General features: G+C 51.9%; 1 protein-coding gene across 1 annotated transcript in view; it reads right to left on the bottom strand.

The window, feature by feature from the left end:
• LOC142476965 (mitochondrial potassium channel ATP-binding subunit-like) overlaps positions 1-27,271 on the bottom strand; it is a gene marked incomplete at its 3' end in the record, with an annotated part of 45,119 nt that overhangs the window by 9,439 nt on the left and 8,409 nt on the right. The window contains exons 3-5 of the mRNA XM_075582036.1: positions 13,453-13,550; positions 12,771-12,876; positions 7,518-7,551 (exon numbers count right to left, since the gene is read on the bottom strand). Coding sequence (XP_075438151.1) covers positions 7,518-7,551; positions 12,771-12,876; positions 13,453-13,550 — 238 coding nt within the window. The remainder of the gene's footprint in view (positions 1-7,517; positions 7,552-12,770; positions 12,877-13,452; positions 13,551-27,271) is intronic.

Genomic DNA, 27,271 nt, shown 5'->3' with positions numbered 1-27,271 from the left:
GGGGGGGATTAGTGTGCACATCATACACATGTGGTGCTCGTGTACAGGAGGCCGGGGGGGGAGGGATTAGTGTGCACATCATACACATGTGGTGCTCGTGTACAGGAGGCCGGGGGGGGGGAGGGATTAGTGTGCACATCATACACATGCGGTGCTCGTGTACAGGAGGCCGGGGGGGGGAGGGGGGATTAGTGTGCACATCATACACATGTGGTGCTCGTGTACAGGAGGCCGGGGGGGGGGATTAGTGTGCACATCATACACATGTGGTGCTCGTGTACAGGAGGCCGGGGGGGGGGGGATTAGTGTGCACATCATACACATGTGGTGCTCGTGTACAGGAGACCGGGGGGGGGGGGGGATTAGTGTGCACATCATACACATGTGGTGCTCGTGTACAGGAGGCCGGGGGGGGAGGGATTAGTGTGCACATCATACACATGTGGTGCTCGTGTACAGGAGGCCGGGGGGGGAGGGATTAGTGTGCACATCATACACATGTGGTGCTCGTGTACAGGAGGCCGGGGGAGGGGGAATTAGTGTGCACATCATACACATGTGGTGCTCGTGTAGAGGAGGCCGGGGGGGGAGGGATTAGTGTGCACATCATACACATGCGGTGCTCGTGTACATGAGGCCTGGGGGGGGGGATTAGTGTGCACATCATACACATGTGGTGCTCGTGTACAGGAGACCGGGGGGGGGGATTAGTGTGCACATCATACACATGCGGTGCTCGTGTACAGGAGGCCGGGGGGGGAGGGAATAGTGTGCACATCATACACATGTGATGCTCGTGTACAGGAGGCCGGGGGGGGAGGGATTAGTGTGCACATCATACACATGTGGTGCTCGTGTACAGGAGGCCGGGGGGGGGGGGGTTAGTGTGCACATCATACACATGTGGTGCTCGTGTAGAGGAGGCCGGGGGGGGGGGGATTAGTGTGCACATCATACACATGTGGTGCTCGTGTACAGGAGGCCGGGGGGGGGGGTTAGTGTGCACATCATACACATGTGGTGCTCGTGTACAGGAGGCCGGGGGGGGGGGGAGGGATTAGTGTGCACATCATACACATGTGGTGCTCGTGTACAGGAGGCCGGGGGGGGGGAGGGATTAGTGTGCACATCATACACATGTGGTGCTCGTGTACAGGAGGCCGGGGGGGGGGGTTAGTGTGCACATCATACACATGTGGTGCTCGTGTACAGGAGCCGGGGGGGGGGGATTAGTGTGCACATCATACACACGTGGTGCTCGTGTAGAGGAGGCCGGGGGGGGGGGGATTAGTGTGCACATCATACACATGTGGTGCTCGTGTACAGGAGGCCGGGGCGGGGGGGGGATTAGTGTGCACATCATACACATGCGGTGCTCGTGTACAGGAGGCCGGGGGGGGGAGGGATTAGTGTGCACATCATACACATGTGGTGCTCGTGTACAGGAGGCCGGGGGGGGAGGGATTAGTGTGCACATCATACACATGTGGTGCTCGTGTACAGGAAGCCGGGGGGGGTGGAGGGATTAGTGTGCACATCATACACAAGCGGTGCTCGTGTACAAGAGGCCGGGGGGGGGGGGATTAGTGTGCACATCATACACATGTGGTGCTCGTGTACAGGAGGCCGGGGGGGGGATTAGTGTGCACATCATACACATGTGGTGCTCGTGTACAGGAGGCCGGGGGGGGGGGGATTAGTGTGCACATCATACACAAGCGGTGCTCGTGTACAGGAGGCCGGGGGGGGGGGATTAGTGTGCACATCATACACATGTGGTGCTCGTGTACAGGAGGCCGGGGGGGGGATTAGTGTGCACATCATACACATGTGGTGCTCGTGTACAGGAGGCCGGGGGGGGGGGGATTAGAGTGCACATCATACACATGTGGTGCTCGTGTACAGGAGACCGGGGGGGGGATTAGTGTGCACATCATACACATGTGGTGCTCGTGTACAGGAGGCCGGGGGGGGGGGATTAGTGTGCACATCATACACATGTGGTGCTCGTGTACAGGAGACCGGGGGGGGGATTAGTGTGCACATCATACACATGTGGTGCTCGTGTACAGGAGGCCGGGTGGGGGAGGGATTAGTGTGCACATCATACACATGCGGTGCTCGTGTACAGGAGGCCGGGGGGGGGGGGGATTAGTGTGCACATCATACACATGTGGTGCTCGTGTACAGGAGGCCGGGGGGGAGGGATTAGTGTGCACATCATACACATGTGGTGCTCGTGTACAGGAGGCCGGGGGGGAGGGATTAGTGTGCACATCATACACATGTGGTGCTCGTGTACAGGAGGCCGGGGGGGGGGATTAGTGTGCACATCATACACATGTGGTGCTCGTGTAGAGGAGGCCGGGGGGGGAGGGATTAGTGTGCACATCATACACATGCGGTGCTCGTGTACAGGAGGCCGGGGGGGGAGGGGGGATTAGTGTGCACATCATACACATGTGGTGCTCGTGTACAGGAGGCCGGGGGGGGAGGGATTAGTGTGCACATCATACACATGTGGTGCTCGTGTACAGGAGGCCGGGGGAGGGGGAATTAGTGTGCACATCATACACATGTGGTGCTCGTGTAGAGGAGGCCGGGGGGGGAGGGATTAGTGTGCACATCATACACATGCGGTGCTCGTGTACAGGAGGCCTGGGGGGGGGGGGATTAGTGTGCACATCATACACATGTGGTGCTCGTGTACAGGAGACCGGGGGGGGGGATTAGTGTGCACATCATACACATGCGGTGCTCGTGTACAGGAGGCCGGGGGGGGGGGATTAGTGTGCACATCATACACATGTGGTGCTCGTGTACAGGAGGCCGGGGGGGGAGGGAATAGTGTGCACATCATACACATGTGATGCTCGTGTACAGGAGGCCGGGGGGGAGGGATTAGTGTGCACATCATACACATGTGGTGCTCGTGTACAGGAGGCCGGGGGGGGGGGGTTAGTGTGCACATCATACACATGTGGTGCTCGTGTAGAGGAGGCCGGGGGGGGGGGATTAGTGTGCACATCATACACATGTGGTGCTCGTGTACAGGAGGCCGGGGGGGGGGGTTAGTGTGCACATCATACACATGTGGTGCTCGTGTACAGGAGGCCGGGGGGGGGGGGGGATTAGTGTGCACATCATACACATGTGGTGCTCGTGGACAGAAGGCCGGGGGGGGGGGAGGGATTAGTGTGCACATCATACACATGCGGTGCTCATGTACAGGAGGCCGGGGGGGGGGGAGGGATTAGTGTGCACATCATACACATGCGGTGCTCGTGTACAGGAGGCCGGGGGGGGAGGGAATAGTGTGCACATCATACACATGTGGTGCTCGTGTACAGGAGGCCGGGGGGGGGGGGGGGGATTAGTGTGCACATCATACACATGTGGTGCTCGTGGACAGAAGGCCGGGGGGGGGGGGAGGGATTAGTGTGCACATCATACACATGTGGTGCTCGTGTACAGGAGGCCGGGGGGGGGGGATTAGTGTGCACATCATACACATGTGGTGCTCGTGTACAGGAGGCCGGGGGGGGGGGGATTATGTGCACATCATACACATGTGGTGCTCGTGTACAGGAGGCCGGGGGGGGGGGGATTAGTGTGCACATCATACACATGTGGTGCTCGTGTACAGGAGGCCGGGGGGGGGGGGGATTAGTGTGCACATCATACACATGCGGTGCTCGTGTACAGGAGGCCGGGGCGGGGGGGGATTAGTGTGCACATCATACACATGTGGTGCTCGTGTACAGGAGGCCGGGGGGGGGGGATTAGTGTGCACATCATACACATGTGGTGCTCGTGTACAGGAGGCCGGGGCGGGGGGGGGATTAGTGTGCACATCATACACATGCGGTGCTCGTGTACAGGAGGCCGGGGGGGGGGGGATTAGTGTGCACATCATACACATGTGGTGCTCGTGTACAGGAGGCCGGGGCGGGGGGGGGGATTAGTGTGCACATCATACACATGTGGTGCTCGTGTACAGGAGGCCGGGGGGGGGGGGGGATTAGTGTGCACATCATACACATGTGGTGCTCGTGTACAGGAGGCCGGGGGGGGAGGGATTAGTGTGCACATCATACACATGTGGTGCTCGTGTACAGGAGACCGGGGGTGGGGGGATTAGTGTGCACATCATACACATGTGGTGCTCGTGTACAGGAGGGGCCGGGGGGGGGGATTAGTGTGCACATCATACACATGCGGTGCTCGTGTACAGGAGGCCGGGGGGGGGGGGGGGGGATTAGAGTGCACATCATACACATGTGGTGCTCGTGTACAGGAGGCCGGGGGGGGGGGAGGGATTAGTGTGCACATCATACACATGCGGTGCTCGTGTACAGGAGGCCGGGGGGGGGGGGGATTAGTGTGCACATCATACACATGTGGTGCTCGTGTAGAGGAGCCGGGGGGGGGGGGGGATTAGTGTGCACATCATACACATGTGGTGCTCGTGTAGAGGAGGCCGGGGGGGGGAGGGATTAGTGTGCACATCATACACATGTGGTGCTCGTGTACAGGAGGCCGGGGGGGGGGGGATTAGTGTGCACATCATACACATGTGGTGCTCGTGTAGAGGAGCCGGGGGGGGGGGGGATTAGTGTGCACATCATACACATGTGGTGCTCGTGCAGAGGAGGCCGGGGGGGGAGGGATTAGTGTGCACATCATACACATGCGGTGCTCGTGTACAGGAGGCCGGGGGGGGATTAGTGTGCACATCATACACATGTGGTGCTCGTGTACAGGAGGCCGGGGGGGGGGAGGGATTAGTGTGCACATCATACACATGCGGTGCTCGTGTACAGGAGGCCGGGGGGGGGGGGATTAGTGTGCACATCATACACATGTGGTGCTCGTGTACAGGAGGCCGGGGGGCGGGGGGGGGATTAGTGTGCACATCATACACATGTGGTGCTCGTGTACAGGAGCCGGGGGGGGGGGGATTAGTGTGCACATCATACACATGTGGTGCTCGTGTAGAGGAGGCCGGGGGGGGAGGGATTAGTGTGCACATCATACACATGTGGTGCTCGTGTAGAGGAGCCGGGGGGGGGGGGGGGGATTAGTGTGCACATCATACACATGTGGTGCTCGTGTACAGGAGGCCGGGGGGAGGGATTAGTGTGCACATCATACACATGTGGTGCTCGTGTACAGGAGGTCGGGGGGGGAGGGATTAGTGTGCACATCATACACATGTGGTGCGCGTGTACAGGAGGCCGGGGGGGGAGGGATTAGTGTGCACATCATACACATGTGGTGCTCGTGTACAGGAGGCCGGGGGGGGGAGGGATTAGTGTGCACATCATACACATGTGGTGCTCGTGTACAGGAGGCCGGGGGGGGGGGGGATTAGTGTGCACATCATACACATGTGGTGCTCGTGTACAGGAGGCCGGGGGGGGGGGGGGATTAGTGTGCACATCATACACATGTGGTGCTCGTGTACAGGAGGCCGGGGGGGGGGGGGGAGGGATTAGTGTGCACATCATACACATGTGGTGCTTGTGTACAGGAGGCGGGGGGGGGGGATTAGTGTGCACATCATACACATGTGGTGCTCGTGTAGAGGAGCCGGGGGGGGGGGATTAGTGTGCACATCATACACATGTGGTGCTCGTGTAGAGGAGGCCGGGGGGGGGGATTAGTGTGCACATCATACACATGTGGTGCTCGTGTACAGGAGGCCGGGGGGGGGGGATTAGTGTGCACATCATACACATGTGGTGCTCGTGTACAGGAGGCCGGGGGGGGGGATTAGTGTGCACATCATACACATGTGGTGCTCGTGTACAGGAGGCCGTTGGGGGGGGGGATTAGTGTGCACATCATACACATGTGGTGCTCGTGTAGAGGAGCCGGGGGGGGGGAGGGATTAGTGTGCACATCATACACATGTGGTGCTCGTGTACAGGAGGCCGGGAGGGGGGGAGGGATTAGTGTGCACATCATACACATGTGGTGCTCGTGTACAGGAGGCGGAGGGGGGGGAGGGATTAGTGTGCACATCATACACATGTAGTGCTCGTGTACAGGAGGCGGGGGGGGGGAGAGGGATTAGTGTGCACATCATACACATGTGGTGCTCGTGTACAGGAGGCCGGGGGGGGGGGGGATTAGTGTGCACATCATACACATGTGGTGCTCGTGTAGAGGAGCCGGGGGGGGAGGGATTAGTGTGCACATCATACACATGTGGTGCTCGTGTACAGGAGGCTGGGGGGGGGGAGGGATTAGTGTGCACATCATACACATGTGGTGCTCGTGTACAGGAGGCCGGGGGGGGAGGGATTAGTGTGCACATCATACACATGTGGTGCTCGTGTACAGGAGGCGGGGGGGGTGGGGATTAGTGTGCACATCATACACATGTGGTGCTCGTGTACAGGAGGCCGGGGGGGGGAGGGATTAGTGTGCACATCATACACATGTGGTGCTCGTGTACGAGGCCGGGGGGGGGGGGATTAGTGTGCACATCATACACATGTGGTGCTCGTGTAGAGGAGCCGGGGGGGGAGGGATTAGTGTGCACATCATACACATGTGGTGCTCGTGTACAGGAGGCTGGGGGGGGGAGGGATTAGTGTGCACATCATACACATGTGGTGCTCGGTGTACAGGAGGCCGGGGGGGGGGGAGGGATTAGTGTGCACATCATCACATGTGGTGCTCGTGTACAGGAGGCCGGGGGGGGGGGAGGGATTAGTGTGCACATCATACACATGTGGTGCTCGTGTACAGGAGGCCGGGGGGGGGGGATTAGTGTGCACATCATACACATGCGGTGCTCGTGTACAGGAGGCCGGGGGGGGGGGGAGGGATTAGTGTGCACATCATACACATGTGGTGCTCGTGTACAGGAGGCCGGGGGGGGGGGGATTAGTGTGCACATCATACACATGTGGTGCTCGTGTAGAGGAGCCGGGGGGGGAGGGATTAGTGTGCACATCATACACATGTGGTGCTCGTGTACAGGAGGCTGGGGGGGGGAGGGATTAGTGTGCACATCATACACATGTGGTGCTCGTGTACAGGAGGCCGGGGGGGGGAGGGATTAGTGTGCACATCATACACATGTGGTGCTCGTGTACAGGAGGCCGGGGGGGGGGATTAGTGTGCACATCATACACATGTGGTGCTCGTGTACAGGAGGCCGGGGGGGGGAGGGATTAGTGTGCACATCATACACATGTGGTGCTCGTGTACAGGAGGCCGGGGGGGGGGGGGAGGGATTAGTGTGCACATCATACACATGTGGTGCTCGTGTACAGGAGCCGGGGGGGGTGGGGATTAGTGTGCACGTCATACACATGTGGTGCTCGTGTACAGGAGGCCGGGGGGGGGGATTAGTGTGCACATCATACACATGTATGGCACACGGAGTGGCACAATCACAATGACAATCCTCCGTCTCTCAGAGGGACACATAAATCCCCCACAGCATCTCTGTTTGATTCTGGAGGGAATGAAAGACGTCTCCACCAGACAAGCTCACTCACCTGGCCAAACAGGACAGACATGTTCGCCATGGACCTGTGAAGAGGGAGAAATAGCACGGTCAGGAAGACAGAAACTCTGGGGGGATCCAGTATGTGACCCTCTACATGCAACTGCCCTAAACCTACAGCGGCCACACAACCGGACTCATACACAGACACTGCCCACATCCCATCTCTGGGGAGATCTCATACACAGACACTGCCCACATCCCACCTCTGGGGAGGAGATCTCATACACAGACACTGCCCACATCCCACCTCTGGGGAGACCTCAGACACAGACACTGCCCACATCCCACCTCTGGGGAGATCTCATATACAGACACTGCCCACATCCCACCTCTGGGGAGACCTCAGACACAGACACTGCCCACATCCCACCTCTGGGGAGACCTCAGACACAGACACTGCCCACATCCCACCTCTGGGGAGATCTCATATACAGATACTGCCCACATCCCACCTCTGGGGAGATCTCATATACAGACACTGCCCACATCCCATCTCTGGGGAGACCTCATACACAGACACTGCCCACATCCCACCTCTGGGGAGACCTCATACACAGACACTGCCCACATCCCACCTCTGGGGAGACCTCATATACAGACACTGCCCACATCCCATCTCTGGGGAGGAGATCTCATACACAGACACTGCCCACATCCCACCTCTGGGGAGGAGATCTCATACACAGACACTGCCCACATCCCACCTCTGGGGAGGAGATCTCATACACAGACACTGCCCACATCCCACCTCTGGGGAGGAGATCTCATACACAGACACTGCCCACATCCCACCTCTGGGGAGGAGATCTCATACACAGACACTGCCCACATCCCACCTCTGGGGAGGAGATCTCATACACAGACACTGCCCACATCCCACCTCTGGGGAGGAGATCTCATACACAGACACTGCCCACATCCCACCTCTGGGGAGATCCCATACACAGACACTGCCCACATCCCACCTCTGGGGAGATCCCATACACAGACACTGCCCACATCCCACCTCTGGGGAGGAGATCTCATACACAGACACTGCCCACATCCCACCTCTGGGGAGGAGATCTCATACACAGACACTGCCCACATCCCACCTCTGGGGAGGAGATCTCATACACAGACACTGCCCACATCCCACCTCTGGGGAGGAGATCTCATACACAGACACTGCCCACATCCCACCTCTGGGGAGGAGATCTCATACACAGACACTGCCCACATCCCATCTCTGGGGAGGAGATCTCATATACAGACACTGCCCACATCCCACCTCTGGGGAGGAGATCTCATACACAGACACTGCCCACATCCCACCTCTGGGGAGATCTCATATACAGACACTGCCCACATCCCACCTCTGGGGAGGAGATCTCATACACAGACACTGCCCACATCCCACCTCTGGGGAGATCTCATATACAGACACTGCCCACATCCCATCTCTGGGGAGATCTCATACACAGACACTGCCCACATCCCACCTCTGGGGAGATCTCATACACAGACACTGCCCACATCCCACCTCTGGGGAGACCTCATACACAGACACTGCCCACATCCCACCTCTGGGGAGATCTCATACACAGTCACTGCCCACATCCCACCTCTGGGGAGACCTCATACACAGTCACTGCCCACATCCCACCTCTGGGGAGATCTCATATACAGACACTGCCCACATCCCATCTCTGGGGAGATCTCATACAAAGACACTGCCCACATCCCATCTCTGGGGAGATCTCATACACAGACACTGCCCACATCCCACCTCTGGGGAGACCTCATACCCAGACACTGCCCACATCCCACCTCTGGGGAGATCTCATATACAGACACTGCCCACATCCCATCTCTGGGGAGATCTCATATACAGACACTGCCCACATCCCACCTCTGGGGAGACCTCATACACAGACACTGCCCACATCCCACCTCTGGGGAGGAGATCTCATATACAGACACTGCCCACATCCCACCTCTGGGGAGATCTCATACACAGACACTGCCCACATCCCATCTCTGGGGAGATCTCATACACAGACACTGCCCACATCCCACCTCTGGGGAGACCTCATACACAGACACTGCCCACATCCCATCTCTGGGGAGATCTCATACACAGACACTGCCCACATCCCACCTCTGGGGAGGAGATCTCATACACTGACACTGCCCACATCCCATCTCTGGGGAGATCTCATACACAGTCACTGCCCACATCCCATCTCTGGGGAGATCTCATACACAGACACTGCCCACATCCCACCTCTGGGGAGACCTCATACACAGACACTGCCCACATCCCACCTCTGGGGAGGAGATCTCATATACAGACACTGCCCACATCCCACCTCTGGGGAGATCTCATACACAGACACTACCCACATCCCACCTCTGGGGAGACCTCATACACAGACACTGTCCACATCCCACGTCTGGGGAGACCTCATACACAGACACTGCCCACATCCCACCTCTGGGGAGGAGATCTCATATACAGACACTGCCCACATCCCACCTCTGGGGAGATCTCATACACAGACACTGCCCACATCCCACCTCTGGGGAGATCTCATATACAGACACTGCCCACATCCCACCTCTGGGGAGATCCCATACACAGACACTGCCCACATCCCACCTCTGGGGAGGAGATCTCATATACAGACACTGCCCACATCCCACCTCTGGGGAGATCTCATACACAGACACTGCCCACATCCCACCTCTGGGGAGATCTCATATACAGACACTGCCCACATCCCACCTCTGGGGAGACCTCATACACAGACACTGCCCACATCCCACCTCTGGGGAGGAGATCTCATATACAGACACTGCCCACATCCCACCTTTGGGGAGATCTCATACACAGACACTGCCCACATCCCACCTCTGGGGAGATCTCATATACAGACACTGCCCACATCCCACCTCGGGGGAGACCTCATACACAGACACTGCCCACATCCCACCTCTGGGGAGACCTCATATACAGACACTGCCCACATCCCACCTCTGGGGAGATCTCATATACAGACACTGCCCACATCCCACCTCTGGGGAGACCTCATACACAGACACTGCCCACATCCCACCTCTGGGGAGGAGATCTCATATACAGACACTGCCCACATCCCACCTCTGGGGAGATCTCATACACAGACACTGCCCACATCCCACCTCTGGGGAGATCTCATATACAGACACTGCCCACATCCCACCTCGGGGGAGACCTCATACACAGACACTGCCCACATCCCACCTCTGGGGAGACCTCATATACAGACACTGCCCACATCCCACCTCGGGGGAGACCTCATACACAGACACTGCCCACATCCCACCTCTGGGGAGATCTCATATACAGACACTGCCCACATCCCACCTCTGGGGAGGAGATCTCATACACAGACACTGCCCACATCCCACCTCTGGGGAGATCTCATATACAGACACTGCCCACATCCCATCTCTGGGGAGATCTCATACACAGACACTGCCCACATCCCACCTCTGGGGAGATCTCATACACAGACACTGCCCACATCCCACCTCTGGGGAGACCTCATACACAGACACTGCCCACATCCCACCTCTGGGGAGATCTCATACACAGTCACTGCCCACATCCCACCTCTGGGGAGACCTCATACACAGTCACTGCCCACATCCCACCTCTGGGGAGATCTCATATACAGACACTGCCCACATCCCATCTCTGGGGAGATCTCATACAAAGACACTGCCCACATCCCATCTCTGGGGAGATCTCATACACAGACACTGCCCACATCCCACCTCTGGGGAGACCTCATACCCAGACACTGCCCACATCCCACCTCTGGGGAGACCTCATACACAGACACTGCCCACATCCCACCTCTGGGGAGGAGATCTCATACACTGACACTGCCCACATCCCACCTCTGGGGAGATCCCATACACAGACACTGCCCACATCCCACCTCTGGGGAGATCTCATATACAGACACTGCCCACATCCCATCTCTGGGGAGATCTCATACACAGACACTGCCCACATCCCATCTCTGGGGAGATCTCATACACAGTCACTGCCCACATCCCATCTCTGGGGAGATCTCATACACAGACACTGCCCACATCCCACCTCTGGGGAGACCTCATACACAGACACTGCCCACATCCCACCTCTGGGGAGGAGATCTCATATACAGACACTGCCCACATCCCACCTCTGGGGAGATCTCATACACAGACACTACCCACATCCCACCTCTGGGGAGACCTCATACACAGACACTGTCCACATCCCACGTCTGGGGAGACCTCATACACAGACACTGCCCACATCCCACCTCTGGGGAGGAGATCTCATATACAGACACTGCCCACATCCCACCTCTGGGGAGATCTCATACACAGACACTGCCCACATCCCACCTCTGGGGAGATCTCATATACAGACACTGCCCACATCCCACCTCTGGGGAGATCCCATACACAGACACTGCCCACATCCCACCTCTGGGGAGGAGATCTCATATACAGACACTGCCCACATCCCACCTCTGGGGAGATCTCATACACAGACACTGCCCACATCCCACCTCTGGGGAGATCTCATATACAGACACTGCCCACATCCCACCTCTGGGGAGACCTCATACACAGACACTGCCCACATCCCACCTCTGGGGAGGAGATCTCATATACAGACACTGCCCACATCCCACCTCTGGGGAGATCTCATACACAGACACTGCCCACATCCCACCTCTGGGGAGATCTCATATACAGACACTGCCCACATCCCACCTCTGGGGAGATCTCATACACAGACACTGCCCACATCCCATCTCTGGGGAGATCTCATATACAGACACTGCCCACATCCCACCTCTGGGGAGATCTCATATACAGACACTGCCCACATCCCACCTCGGGGGAGACCTCATACACAGACACTGCCCACATCCCACCTCTGGGGAGACCTCATACACAGACACTGCCCACATCCCACCTCGGGGGAGACCTCATACACAGACACTGCCCACATCCTACCTCTGGGGAGACCTCATATACAGACACTGCCCACCTCCCACCTCTGGGGAGATCTCATACACAGTCACTGCCCACATCCCACCTCTGGGGAGATCTCATATACAGACACTGCCCACATCCCACCTCTGGGGAGACCTCATATACAGACACTGCCCACATCCCACCTCTGGGGAGACCTCATAACCTATCCACTGACCTCTGAACGGTCTGAGATGCCACCAGGAAAGACATGAGGTCACCGGCTGAGAGTTCATTCCCCGCCATCAAGGATCCACCTGCAAAGATGGTGCCCATCACAATGCCTGGGCAGGAGAAGGAATATGCCAGTGAGTCTACATGCACAACGTTACTGTCATCTGTTTCATGGGGCAGTCTATCCTAGGGGCAAAGTGTACTAATGGCAGTGACATGGTTAAGCGGTGAGGGCCCTGCTCTGTGTGCTGCACTGACTCTTACTCACAGTTTGGGTCAGTGTGAGTGTGAGTAGCCGCGGTGAGGGCCCTGCTCTGTGTGCTGCACTGACTCTTACTCACAGTTTGGGTCAGTGTGAGTGTAAATAGCCGCGGTGCCTGCTCTGTGTGCTGCACTGACTCTTACTCACAGTTTGGGTCAGTGTGAGTGTAAGTAGCCGCGGTGCCTGCTCTGTGTGCTGCACTGACTCTTACTCACAGTTTGGGTCAGTGTGAGTGTGAGTAGCCGCGGTGAGGGCCCTGCTCTGCGTGCTGCACTGACTCTTACTCACAGTTTGGGTCAGTGTGAGTGTAAGTAGCCGCGGTGCCTGCTCTGCGTGCTGCACTGACTCTTACTCACAGTTTGGGTCAGTGTGAGTGTAAGTAGCCGCGGTGCCTGCTCTGTGTGCTGCACTGACTCTTACTCACAGTTCAGGACCACATTGGACAGGCCCTGGAACGCTGCGATTCCCACACCCAGAATCTCGTTCTGCTGAATGGACTTGTCAACCTCTGCGGAGTATAGTCTGAGAACAGGGACAGGGAGTGAGTTACATCAGGATCCACGCCTTATACAACACACAGGTCTACCAGTCTGAGAACAGGGACAGGGAGTGAGGTTACATCAGGATCCACGCCTTATACAACACACAGGTCTACCAGTCTGAGAACAGGGACAGGGAGTGAGGTTCCATCAGGATCCACGCCTTATACAACACACAGGTCTACCAGTCTGAGAACAGGGACAGGGAGTGAGGTTACATCAGGATCCACGCCTTATACAACACACAGGTCTACCAGTCTGAGAACAGGGACAGGGAGTGAGGTTCCATCAGGATCCACGCCTTATACAACACACAGGTCTACCAGTGTGAGAACAGGGACAGGGAGTGAGGTTCCATCAGGATCCACGCCTTATACAACAACACACAGGTCTACCAGTCTGAGAACAGAGACAGGGAGTGAGGTTACATCAGGATCCACACCTTATACAACACACAGGTCTACCAGTCTGAGAACAGGGACAGGGAGTGAGGTTCCATCAGGATCCACGCCTTATACAACACACAGGTCTACCAGTCTCAGAACAGGGACAGGGAGTGAGGTTCCATCAGGATCCACGCCTTATACAACACACAGGTCTACCAGTCTGAGAACAGGGACAGGGAGTGAGGTTCCATCAGGATCCACGCCTTATACAACACACAGGTCTACCAGTCTGAGAACAGGGACAGGGAGTGAGGTTACATCAGGATCCACGCCTTATATAACACACAGGTCTACCAGTCTGAGAACAGGGACAGGGAGTGAGTTACATCAGGATCCACGCCTTATACAACACACAGGTCTACCAGTCTGAGAACAGGGACAGGGAGTGAGTTACATCAGGATCCACGCCTTATACAACACACAGGTCTACCAGTCTGAGAACAGGGACAGGGAGTGAGGTTCCATCAGGATCCACGCCTTATACAACACACAGGTCTACCAGTGTGAGAACAGGGACAGGGAGTGAGGTTCCATCAGGATCCACGCCTTATACAACACACAGGTCTACCAGTCTGAGAACAGGGACAGGGAGTGAGGTTACATCAGGATCCACGCCTTATACAACACACAAGTCTACCAGTCTGAGAACAGGGACAGGGAGTGAGTTACATCAGGATCCACGCCTTATACAACACACAGGTCTACCAGTCTGAGAACAGGGACAGGGAGTGAGGTTCCATCAGGATCCACGCCTTATACAACACACAGGTCTACCAGTCTGAGAACAGAGACAGGGAGTGAGGTTATATCAGGATCCACGCCTTATACAACACACAGGTCTACCAGTCTGAGAACAGGGACAGGGAGTGAGGTTCCATCAGGATCCACACCTTATACAACACACAGGTCTACCAGTCTGAGAACAGGGACAGGGAGTGAGGTTACATCAGGATCCACGCCTTATACAACACACAGGTCTACCAGTGTGAGAACAGGGACAGGGAGTGAGGTTCCATCAGGATCCACGCCTTATACAACACACAGGTCTACCAGTCTCAGAACAGGGACAGGGAGTGAGGTTCCATCAGGATCCACGCCTTATACAACACACAGGTCTACCAGTCTGAGAACAGGGACAGGGAGTGAGGTTACATCAGGATCCACGCCTTATATAACACACAGGTCTACCAGTCTGAGAACAGGGACAGGGAGTGAGTTACATCAGGATCCACGCCTTATACAACACACAGGTCTACCAGTCTGAGAACAGGGACAGGGAGTGAGTTACATCAGGATCCACGCCTTATACAACACACAGGTCTACCAGTGTGAGAACAGGGACAGGGAGTGAGGTTCCATCAGGATCCACGCCTTATACAACACACAGGTCTACCAGTCTGAGAACAGGGACAGGGAGTGAGGTTACATCAGGATCCACGCCTTATACAACACACAAGTCTACCAGTCTGAGAACAGGGACAGGGAGTGAGTTACATCAGGATCCACGCCTTATACAACACACAGGTCTACCAGTCTGAGAACAGGGACAGGGAGTGAGGTTCCATCAGGATCCACGCCTTATACAACACACAGGTCTACCAGTCTCAGAACAGGGACAGGGAGTGAGGTTCCATCAGGATCCACGCCTTATACAACACACAGGTCTACCAGTCTGAGAACAGGGACAGGGAGTGAGGTTCCATCAGGATCCACGCCTTATACAACACACAGGTCTACCAGTCTGAGAACAGGGACAGGGAGTGAGGTTACATCAGGATCCACGCCTTATATAACACACAGGTCTACCAGTCTGAGAACAGGGACAGGGAGTGAGTTACATCAGGATCCACGCCTTATACAACACACAGGTCTACCAGTCTGAGAACAGGGACAGGGAGTGAGTTACATCAGGATCCACGCCTTATACAACACACAGGTCTACCAGTCTGAGAACAGGGACAGGGAGTGAGGTTCCATCAGGATCCACGCCTTATACAACACACAGGTCTACCAGTGTGAGAACAGGGACAGGGAGTGAGGTTCCATCAGGATCCACGCCTTATACAACACACAGGTCTACTAGTCTGAGAACAGGGACAGGGAGTGAGGTTACATCAGGATCCACGCCTTATACAACACACAAGTCTACCAGTCTGAGAACAGGGACAGGGAGTGAGTTACATCAGGATCCACGCCTTATACAACACACAGGTCTACCAGTCTGAGAACAGGGACAGGGAGTGAGGTTCCATCAGGATCCACGCCTTATACAACACACAGGTCTACCAGTCTGAGAACAGAGACAGGGAGTGAGGTTACATCAGGATCCACGCCTTATACAACACACAGGTCTACCAGTCTGAGAACAGGGACAGGGAGTGAGGTTCCATCAGGATCCACACCTTATACAACACACAGGTCTACCAGTCTGAGAACAGGGACAGGGAGTGAGGTTACATCAGGATCCACGCCTTATACAACACACAGGTCTACCAGTGTGAGAACAGGGACAGGGAGTGAGGTTCCATCAGGATCCACGCCTTATACAACACACAGGTCTACCAGTCTCAGAACAGGGACAGGGAGTGAGGTTCCATCAGGATCCACGCCTTATACAACACACAGGTCTACCAGTCTGAGAACAGGGACAGGGAGTGAGGTTACATCAGGATCCACGCCTTATATAACACACAGGTCTACCAGTCTGAGAACAGGGACAGGGAGTGAGTTACATCAGGATCCACGCCTTATACAAAACACAGGTCTACCAGTCTGAGAACAGGGACAGGGAGTGAGTTACATCAGGATCCACGCCTTATACAACACACAGGTCTACCAGTCTGAGAACAGGGACAGGGAGTGAGGTTCCATCAGGATCCACGCCTTATACAACACACAGGTCTACCAGTCTGAGAACAGGGACAGGGAGTGAGTTACATCAGGATCCATGCCTTATACAACACACAGGTCTACCAGTGTGAGAACAGGGACAGGGAGTGAGGTTCCATCAGGATCCACGCCTTATACAACACACAGGTCTACCAGTCTGAGAACAGGGACAGGGAGTGAGGTTACATCAGGATCCACGCCTTATACAACACACAAGTCTACCAGTCTGAGAACAGGGACAGGGAGTGAGTTACATCAGGATCCACGCCTTATACAACACACAGGTCTACCAGTCTGAGAACAGGGACAGGGAGTGAGGTTCCATCAGGATCCACGCCTTATACAACACACAGGTCTACCAGTCTGAGAACAGAGACAGGGAGTGAGGTTACATCAGGATCCACGCCTTATACAACACACAGGTCTACCAGTCTGAGAACAGGGACAGGGAGTGAGGTTCCATCAGGATCCACGCCTTATACAACACACAGGTCTACCAGTCTGAGAACAGGGACAGGGAGTGAGGTTACATCAGGATCCACGCCTTATACAACACACAGGTCTACCAGTGTGAGAACAGGGACAGGGAGTGAGGTTCCATCAGGATCCACGCCTTATACAACACACAGGTCTACCAGTCTCAGAACAGGGACAGGGAGTGAGGTTCCATCAGGATCCACGCCTTATACAACACACAGGTCTACCAGTCTGAGAACAGGGACAGGGAGTGAGGTTCCATCAGGATCCACGCCTTATACAACACACAGGTCTACCAGTCTGAGAACAGGGACAGGGAGTGAGGTTACATCAGGATCCACGCCTTATATAACACACAGGTCTACCAGTCTGAGAACAGGGACAGGGAGTGAGGTTACATCAGGATCCACGCCTTATATAACACACAGGTCTACCATTTCATTGGTACTGTATGTTGTATGTTTCCTTAAATGAATTTGCAAGAGCACTTCTTAAAATGTAATTAACCGTGTGGTATGTATCTGTGAGTTGATTAGGCAGACCCCTCCCTTAATTGTTATTCAAGTGACTGTGTTTTAGAGTATTTAAGACCAGCTATATTGGCTGTGAGCCATATGGCTGTGTGTCACATCTTTAAGTGTCATATTTAAGTGTTGGGCAGAGTTAACATTGGAGGTGAAGATTGAGGAAGATCTGGACTCCACACAACAACTGTGAGAACTTTACTTTGTAAACACTGTGATTCTTTGTACTCTTCCTATCCTCCAGTACCTGGGAAGTCTCTCCTCCTGCATCTCACTATGCCCTCCCTACTGCCTTTTCTGTTTACTGTTTCCTCACTCCTTGGTGAATGTCTCTGTTCTCTCCAACTGCACCATTATTTACACACCTCTCTCCCAACAACTTCTTTACCCCTCAATAAAAAGCACCCCCACAAATCCTCTATTCACACCCTCTATCTCCTCCGTCCTGCTGCTGGGGATCTGCCTGAAGCCAGATATACACACCTGCTCTCACCCACGCCTCACTGCCATCTCCTCCCATGCAAATGGTGTCAACCTTTTCATTTAATACTGACTAACCTTAAGACTCTGTCATTATTATTCCTGTATCTGTGAGCTGTCTCGCTGACACGTGGAGAATACATGTCACGTGTTAGATTTTGGAGAGCCTGTCCTGGTTATTCCTGTGAGCTGCCTCGCTGACACGTGGAGAATACATGTCTCAGTGTTAGATTTTGGAGAGCCTGTCCTGGTTATTCCTGTGAGCTGCTTCTCACACACGTTTGTATGGAAATAAACACTTGTAGTTGATATGTGACATCGTGCGGGACTGATTTCTGCGCCACACCTGTTAGGATAATTTGTGTTTATTTCCCTATATATGTACATGTAATATACAGCACTATACATATACGGTGTATGATTGTGTGTGATGATTTGGTTCTGCTTTTGCGTTGCTGGCCTGATTGTGTGTGCCGTTGTGTGCCTGTACGGTTGTGTGCATGTGTGTCTCACATTGTCTGCGAGTGTGTCACGTTGTCTATGAGTATGTGCTACATTTGTGGTTGTGTGTGAATGTCACGTTGTGTGTGTGTGTGTGTGTGTGTGTGTGTGTGTGTGTGTGTGTGTGTGTGTGTGTGTGTGTGTGTGTGTGTGTGTGTGTGTGTGTGTGTGTGTGTGTGTGTGTGAATGTCACGTTGTGTGTATGTGTGTGAATGTCACGTTGTGTGTGTGTGTGTGTGTGAATGTCACGTTGTGTGTGTGTGTGTGTGTGTGTGTGTGTGTGTGTGTGTGTGTGTGTGTGTGTGTGTGTGTGTGTGTGTGTGTGTGTGTGTGTGTGTGTGTGTGTGTGTGTGTGTGTGTGTGTGTGAATGCCACGTTGTGTGTGTGTGTGTGTGTGAATGTCACGTTGTGTGTGTGTGTGTGTGTGTGTGTGTGTGAATGTCACGTTGTGTGTGTGTGTGTGCGTGCTTGCGTGCGTGCGTGTATGCGTGTGTGCGTGTGTGTACACAGAGGATGCGCTAGATTTTTTTTCTATTGAGCAAAAAAGTCCTCTAAAAATGTGAAAAAGTATTTTTATTTCAAGAGCAATATAGCTATCTATTTGTATATGGAGGAGTATAGCTATGTATATGTATATTGAGGAGTATAGCTATGTATATGTATATTGAGGAGTATAGCTATGTATATGTATATTGAGGAGTATAGCTATGTATATGTATATTGAGGAGTATAGCTATGTATATGTATATTGAGGAGTATAGCTATGTATATGTATATTGAGGAGTATAGCTATGTATATGTATATTGAGGAGTATAGCTATGTATATGTATATTGAGGAGTATAGCTATGTATATGTATATTGAGGAGTATAGCTATGTATATGTATATTGAGGAATATAGCTACAGTATCTATATGTATATGGAGGAGTATAGCTATCTATATGTATATGGAGGAGTATAGCTATCTATATGTATATTGAGAAGTATAGCTATCTATATGTATATTGAGGAGTATAGCTATCTATATGTATATTGAGGAGTATAGCTACAGTATCTATATGTACAGTATATGGAGGAGTATAGCTATCTATATGTATATTGAGGAGTATAGCTATGTATATGTACAGTGGTTGACAAATCACCAAAAAATCTACTCGCCACACAAAAAAATCTACTCGCCACCTAGTACCAAACGTGTGCTGCTTGGGCCAATATTTACTCGCCCGGGGGTTAAATCCACTCGCCCGGGGCGAGCAAATGTATAGGTTTGTCGAACACTGTATATGTATATTGAGGAGTATAGCTATGTATATGTATATTGAGGAGTATAGCTATGTATATTGAGGAGTATAGCTGTATATGTATATTGAGGAGTATAGCTATGTATATGTATATTGAGGAGTATAGCTATCTATATGTATATTGAGAAGTATAGCTATGTATATTGAGGAGTATAGCTACAGTATCTATATGTATATTGAGAAGTATAGCTATGTATATGTATATTGAGGAGTATAGCTATGTATATTGAGGAGTATAGCTGTATATGTATATTGAGAAGTATAGCTATGTATATGTATATTGAGGAGTATAGCTATGTATATGTATATTGAGGAGTATAGCTACAGTATCTATATGTATATTGAGAAGTATAGCTACAGTATCTATATGTATATGGAGGAGTATAGCTATCTATATGTATATTGAGAAGTATAGCTATCTATATGTATATTGAGGAGTATAGCTATCTATATGTATATTGACGAGTATAGCTACAGTATCTATATGTATATGGAGGAGTATATCTATGTATATGTATATTGAGGAGTATAGCTATGTATATTGAGGAGTATAGCTGTATATGTATATTGAGGAGTATAGCTATGTATATGTATATTGAGGAGTATAGCTATGTATATGTATATTGAGGAGTATAGCTATGTATATTGAGGAGTATAGCTGTATATGTATATTGAGGAGTATAGCTATGTATATGTATTTTGAGGAGTATAGCTATGTATATGTATATTGAGGAGTATAGCTATGTATATGTATATTGAGGAGTATAGCTATGTATATTGAGGAGTATAGCTATATATGTATATTGAGGAGTATAGCTATGTATATGTATTTTGAGGAGTATAGCTATGTATATGTATATTGAGGAGAATAGCTGTCTATATGTATATGGAGGAGTATAGCCATCTATATGCATATGGAGGAGTATAGCCATGTATATGTATATGGAGGAGCAAAGCTATGTATATGTATACAGAGGAGTATAGCTATGTATATGGAAGAGTATACCGTAGCTATGTATATGGAGTATAGCTATGTGTATGCATATAAAAGGAGTATAGCTGTACACATGCATATGGAGGAGTTTAGCTATATATATGCATTGTGATGGAGTCACTGTCTGAGCAGGTTGGAAAGAGCTTGCAGAGTGTATGTTCCGGCATGCAGGCAGTTAACCGCCCCAGGAGAGGCCAGATGCAGGTGGAGATAATTAAGCTGACCTGAATGAACAGGGCGTTAACGGCGGGAAGGAAGCAGCTACAAGGAGAGATCGTCTTTCCCCAGAAGTGTAGAGGGACTTTTCCCCAACCAGGAGGAAGAGCTGGTTGGTACAGTTCCCAGGCCTGCTGGGCGCTGGGACTGCCTGGGATGCACACCCAGAACAAGACTCCATGAAACTGAACAAGCCTGCTGGATGCGGGGCTTGACTTCAAGGAACCGACGTTCCATAGACTGCTGAGGGAGCAGAGCTGTCCTGTAAGGGTTACTGTACCAGAGGCACTTTTCCTGGACTCTCCTGGGACCGAGTTCCCACAACCTATATTTGATTTTGTTGTATATATTATCTCTCTAAACATAGGTATGTTTTGGGCTGGTAACCAGTTTAGCTGGCCAGCCCATTAGAGAGGGACCTGCTGTGTAGTCAGTCTTCTAAAGAGGAGTAGGTTTTTATTTTATGGTTTGTTTTTCTTAAAGGGATAGTGTGCCTAATGTTTAATTGTTATTGTAAGAATAAACCACTGCAGTTACAGCTTAAACCCCTGTCTAAGAGTCTAACTGACTCAGCCGTGAGGCCGCCCTGCCACAGCATATAAATAAGTATTGCTGTGTAGATGTATATGAAGGAGTATAGCTATGTATATTGAGGAGTATAACTATAGTCTATGTATATGGAAGAGTATAGCTAAGTATATGCATATGGAGGCGGATACAGTAGCTATATATTTATGCATATGGAGGAGAATAGCTGTGTATATGCATACGGAGGAGTATAGCTGTGTATATGCATATGGAGGAGAATAGCTGTGAATATGCATACGGAGGAGAATAGCTGTGTATATGCATACGGAGGAGTATAGCTGTGTATATGCATACGGAGGAGTATAGCTGTGTATATTGTGACAAACGGCTTACTCCGGGGCTCCGTCGTTTGTCCGGGACTGTTTAGAACACGGTCTTTTAGGGTAGGTTAAATGATGAGGCGTCACGTACTGTTCCTTTAAACAGGCTATGCCTGGTTTATTCAGTCCCAGGCACTGAGACTGCCACAGTGCATACAACAGAAAACAGATCAAAACAAAAGCTGCTCACCTGAGCGATAACTTAACTTAGATATCCCTGACTCAGGGTTGGAAGTGGCTTTTCCACTTCCAACATCAAAACACGGTACTTTTGCAGTCTTACACAAATGAACAGAAAGATTGAACCTGTTTGGGGAAGAGGCTTCTCCCCTCTGTAGTTCAGCAGCCTTCCAGCCTCCTGGCTCTTGTGGGGAGACCAGAGCAAACAGGAAATCAGTCTTTCATACCTGATTCCTAATTAGCATGACAGGTGACAGAAATCAGGCAGCAGACAAACTCTGGTCTGGATCTCTCATCCCTCAGTTCCAGCGCTTGCCAAACTGTGGGATGGAGTGTATGTATTATAAGGCTGTACTCCCAGGCCAAACAGGATAGAAACTGTCTAGTATCCTGGGAGCCCTATATACGGAATTTATTACCATCCCCTGGTTTCTGTCACATATCCTCCCCCCCAGCTCAGACCTCGAGGGATGAGCGACCATGGATATTAGGGAGTGCATCCTTGACAACCCGTCAGCATTGCCATGTTTGTGCCCTGACCTGTGTTCCACAGAAAATTTAAAGGGTTGTAGGCTTAGGAACCACCTGGTCACTCTAGCATTCTTTTCCCTGTTTTGACACATCCAGGTAAGGGGTGCATGATCTGTGACCAACCGGAATTTTCTCCCCAACAGGTAGTATTTGAGCGTCTCTACAGCCCACTTTATTGCGAGACACTCTTTCTCTACTATGGAGTAATTTTTCTCCTGGGGATTTAGTTTCCTACTTAAATAAAGGATGGGGTGCTCCTCACCTTGAGACTCCTGGGAGAGTACCGCCCCCAGCCCTACCTCAGATGCGTCGGTTTGGACTACGAACTCTTTGGAGAAGTCAGGTGTGACCAACACTGGTTGGGCACAGAGAGCTTCTTTCAGGCTTCTAAAGGCCTGTTCGGTTTCGGGGGACCACTTTACCATTAGCGGTCCTCTTGCTTTTGTGAGGTCAGTTAGTGGGGTTGCCTTAGTTGCAAAATTGGGAATAAACCTTCTATAGTACCCAATTAACCCCAAAAAGGTCCTTACTTGTTTTTTTGTAACTGGCCTTGGCCAATTTTGTATCGCCTCCACTTTGAGTGTTTGGGGTTTGAGTAAACCTCTGCCAATAGAATATCCCAGATACTTGGCCTCCTCCAGACCAATAGTGCATTTAGCGGGGTTAGCAGTTAGTCCAGCAGACCGGACTGCGTCAAGCACAGCTTGGACCTTTGGAAGGTGGGATTGCCAATCTTCACTATGGATTACCACATCATCCAGGTAGGCGGCAGCATACCGAGCATGTGGTTTTAAAATTTTATCCATCATTCTTTGGAATGTGGCGGGAGCTCCATGTAAGCCAAAAGGCAACACCTTATACTGAAAGAGGCCGTCTGGGGTTGAGAAGGCTGTCTTTTCTTTTGCCCTTTCTGTGAGGGGAACCTGCCAGTACCCTTTTGTTAGGTCTAGGGTTGTGAGATATCGGGCTTTGCCCAGTCTCTCTACAAGTTCATCTACCCTGGGCATAGGATAAGTATCAAATTTTGACACCGCGTTTAGTTTCCGGTAGTCATTACAAAACCTTGTTGTACCATCTGGCTTTGGGACTAAGACTATAGGGCTGTTCCACCCACTTTGGGATTCCTCAATTACACCTAGTTTTAGCATTTTTTTAACCTCTAAACTTATAGCCTTTCTTTTGGCCTCTGGGATTCGGTACGGTTTAAGGTTAACTCGGACCCCCGGTTCAGAGACTAGGTCATGTTCAATTACGCTAGTTCTACCTGGCCGTATAGAGAAGATTTCTTTGTTTCTTTTCACTAAATTCTGAACCTCTCGTTTCTGATGAACAGACAGGGTTTCAGCTATGCTAACCTCTGGGTCAGTTTCTTGATTCTCTGACGGACCTGGGGGTACTAGGGTTAACAAGACTTCTCTATCTTTCCAGGGCTTGAGTAGGTTTATATGGTAAATTTGCTCAGGTTTCCTCCTACCTGGCTGTCTTACCTTATAATTTACTTCTCCCACTCTTTCCAAGACCTCATATGGCCCATGCCATTTAGCAAGGAATTTACTCTCCACGGTGGGAACCAGAACTAGTACCCTATCACCTGGAGAAAAAATTCTGACCCTAGCACCCTTATTATATGTATTCCTCTGTGCTTCTTGAGCTTTCTCCATGTGTTCCCTCACTATGGGTAGGACTGCAGCAATGCGGTCCTGCATCTGGGCAACATGCTCTATTACACTTCTGTAAGGGGTAACCTCGTGTTCCCAAGTCTCTTTGGCTATATCCAGTAAGCCCCTTGGGTGTCGGCCATACAATAGTTCAAACGGGGAGAAGCCTGTGGATGATTGGGGAACTTCCCTAATGGCAAATAACAGGTACGGTAACAAACAATCCCAGTTTTTCCCATCTTTATCAACCGCCCGCCGTAACATGCTCTTTAAGGTTTTATTGAACCTTTCCACTAAACCATCTGTTTGTGGATGATAGACTGAGGTTCTGAGATGCTTGATTTTTAGGAGTTTACATAGCTCTTTCGTTACTTGGGACATAAATGGTGTTCCCTGGTCAGATAGAATCTCTTTAGGAATCCCGACCCGGGAAAACAGAACTACTAACTCTTTTGCTATGTTTTTAGCTGAGGTGCTACGTAGGGGAACTGCCTCCGGATATCGGGTGGCATAATCTAATATTACCAATATATGCTGATGTCCCCTAGCAGACTTTATTAGGGGTCCTACTAGATCCATAGCAATCCGGTCAAATGGTACCTCTATTATGGGAAGGGGTACCAATGGGCTGCGGTACGCCTTGAACGGGGCGGTGATCTGACATTCTGGGCATGAGGAACAATAATTCGTAATTTCTGCCAGAACCCCAGGCCAATAGAAGCTTCGGAGAACCTTTTCTTTTGTCTTTTCCACCCCTAGGTGTCCCCCCAATGGATGACTATGTGCGAGGTGTAATACTACATTACGGAATGTCCCTGGTACCAACAATTGTTTAGTTGTAACTGATTTCCTTTTATCAACCCGATATACTAGGTCGTTCTCTACCTCGAAGTAGGGGTAAGCAAGTGACCTATCTGGTTGGCCAGGAGTACTATTCTGGTCCCGTATATTTCCCCTTGCTACCGCTAATGTGGGGTCCTCCCACTGGGCCTTCTTAAAACTCCCAGGACTGACCTCTAGGTCAGCGAGGGTCTTATCCGGTTCTGGGGTGGTAAGTGTCTGCTCAACATCTTGATTTGGGGTATTCCCTACCAAAGTAGTGATGGGGAAGGGAATTTTACAGCACTCCTCCTTTTCCCCCTTCTTATTTGGGCCCTCGTCAACCTCCATTTCTGAAAAAGGGAAAGGATTTGTTTCTTCTAATACTTCGTTATGGTCCGCTATTGAACTCTGGGCGCTATTCTGAGCGGGGGACCACATTTTTAGAAAATGGGGAAAGTCGGTCCCTATTAACACATCATGTGCCAGTTTGGGTACAATACCCACCTTGAAATCTAAAGAACCAAACTCTGTTTCAAAAAAAACATCAACAGTGGAATATTCATGATTATCCCCATGTATACAACAAATTGCCACTCTTTGTGAACTGTTTCCCTGTTTCTTCTTAATGGGCAAGAGGTATTCGGACACTAGTGTGACCATGCTCCCAGAGTCAAGAAGTGCCCGAACCCTCTTACCATTAACCTTTACAAATGTCCACAGATGGTTATTCAAGGGGTCCTCTGGGCTAGGGCCCATACATTGGGACAACAGCGAATAAGGTTCCACGCTGTTGCATTGCATGGGCTCATCATTTAGTGGGCAGATTTTTGTTGTGTGGCCCCTCTCATGACAATTTACACATTTAGGTACATAGTCTGTGTCCCACTTAGAGCCTTTTCCCGGCTCCCCATGTTGGCTATTGCCCTTAGTGTGCGAACCACTGTTGCTGGTGCTGCGTGAAGGTGGTCGCCGCTCTTCAGCGCCCCTTAACCCCGGTACCCTTTTACCGTCTCTGGAAGAGTCCTGGAACCTCGGGTAGTGGGGTTGCTCCACGACTGTGGGTTGCGGGTGCTCTTCTGCTGCATTGTACCTTTCTACGAGGGCCACAAGCTCATCCGCATTGTGGGGGTCACTCCGACTGACCCAACGGCGTAAGGCAGAGGGAAGTTTCCTCAAGAACTGGTCCATGACCAACCGTTCCACGATGTGGCTGGCTGAGTTGATCTCGGGTTGTAGCCACTTCCGGGCGAGGTGGATGAGGTCATACATCTGGCTTCGGGTGGCTTTATCCATCGTGAAGGACCATGCGTGAAACCTTTGGGCGCGAACAGCCGTGGTTACGCCGAGGCGGGCGAGGATCTCGAACTTCAATTTTGCATAGACGTTAGCTTCGGCTGGCTCTAGATCAAAGTAAGCCTTCTGGGGTTCGCCGCTTAGGAAGGGTGCGATTAGACCAGCCCACTCAGCTTCTGGCCATCCCTCTCTCTGTGCCGTGCGTTCAAACGTGAGAAGATAGGCTTCCACATCATCCGAGGGTCCCATCTTCTGAAGGTAGTGGCTTGCCCTGGTCATTTTCGGAACTGGGGCTGCCGCTGCCAGTGGAAGGTTACTGATAGTCCCCCTCAGGATCTCGAGTTCCTGCTGAAAGCCCTGAGCGAACCGCTGTTGCTCCTCTCTCAGCAAGCGGTTTGTCTCTTGCTGGTTTGCATTCGCGTTTTGCAGGGCTTCATTCGCCTGTTGCTGGTTGGCATTCGCCTGTTGCTGGTTGGCATTAAT

Source organism: Ascaphus truei, unplaced genomic scaffold, assembly GCF_040206685.1.
Source record: "Ascaphus truei isolate aAscTru1 unplaced genomic scaffold, aAscTru1.hap1 HAP1_SCAFFOLD_1816, whole genome shotgun sequence".
Classification (NCBI taxonomy): Eukaryota; Metazoa; Chordata; class Amphibia; order Anura; family Ascaphidae; genus Ascaphus; species Ascaphus truei.
This window is presented reverse-complemented; position numbering and strand designations above follow the sequence as displayed.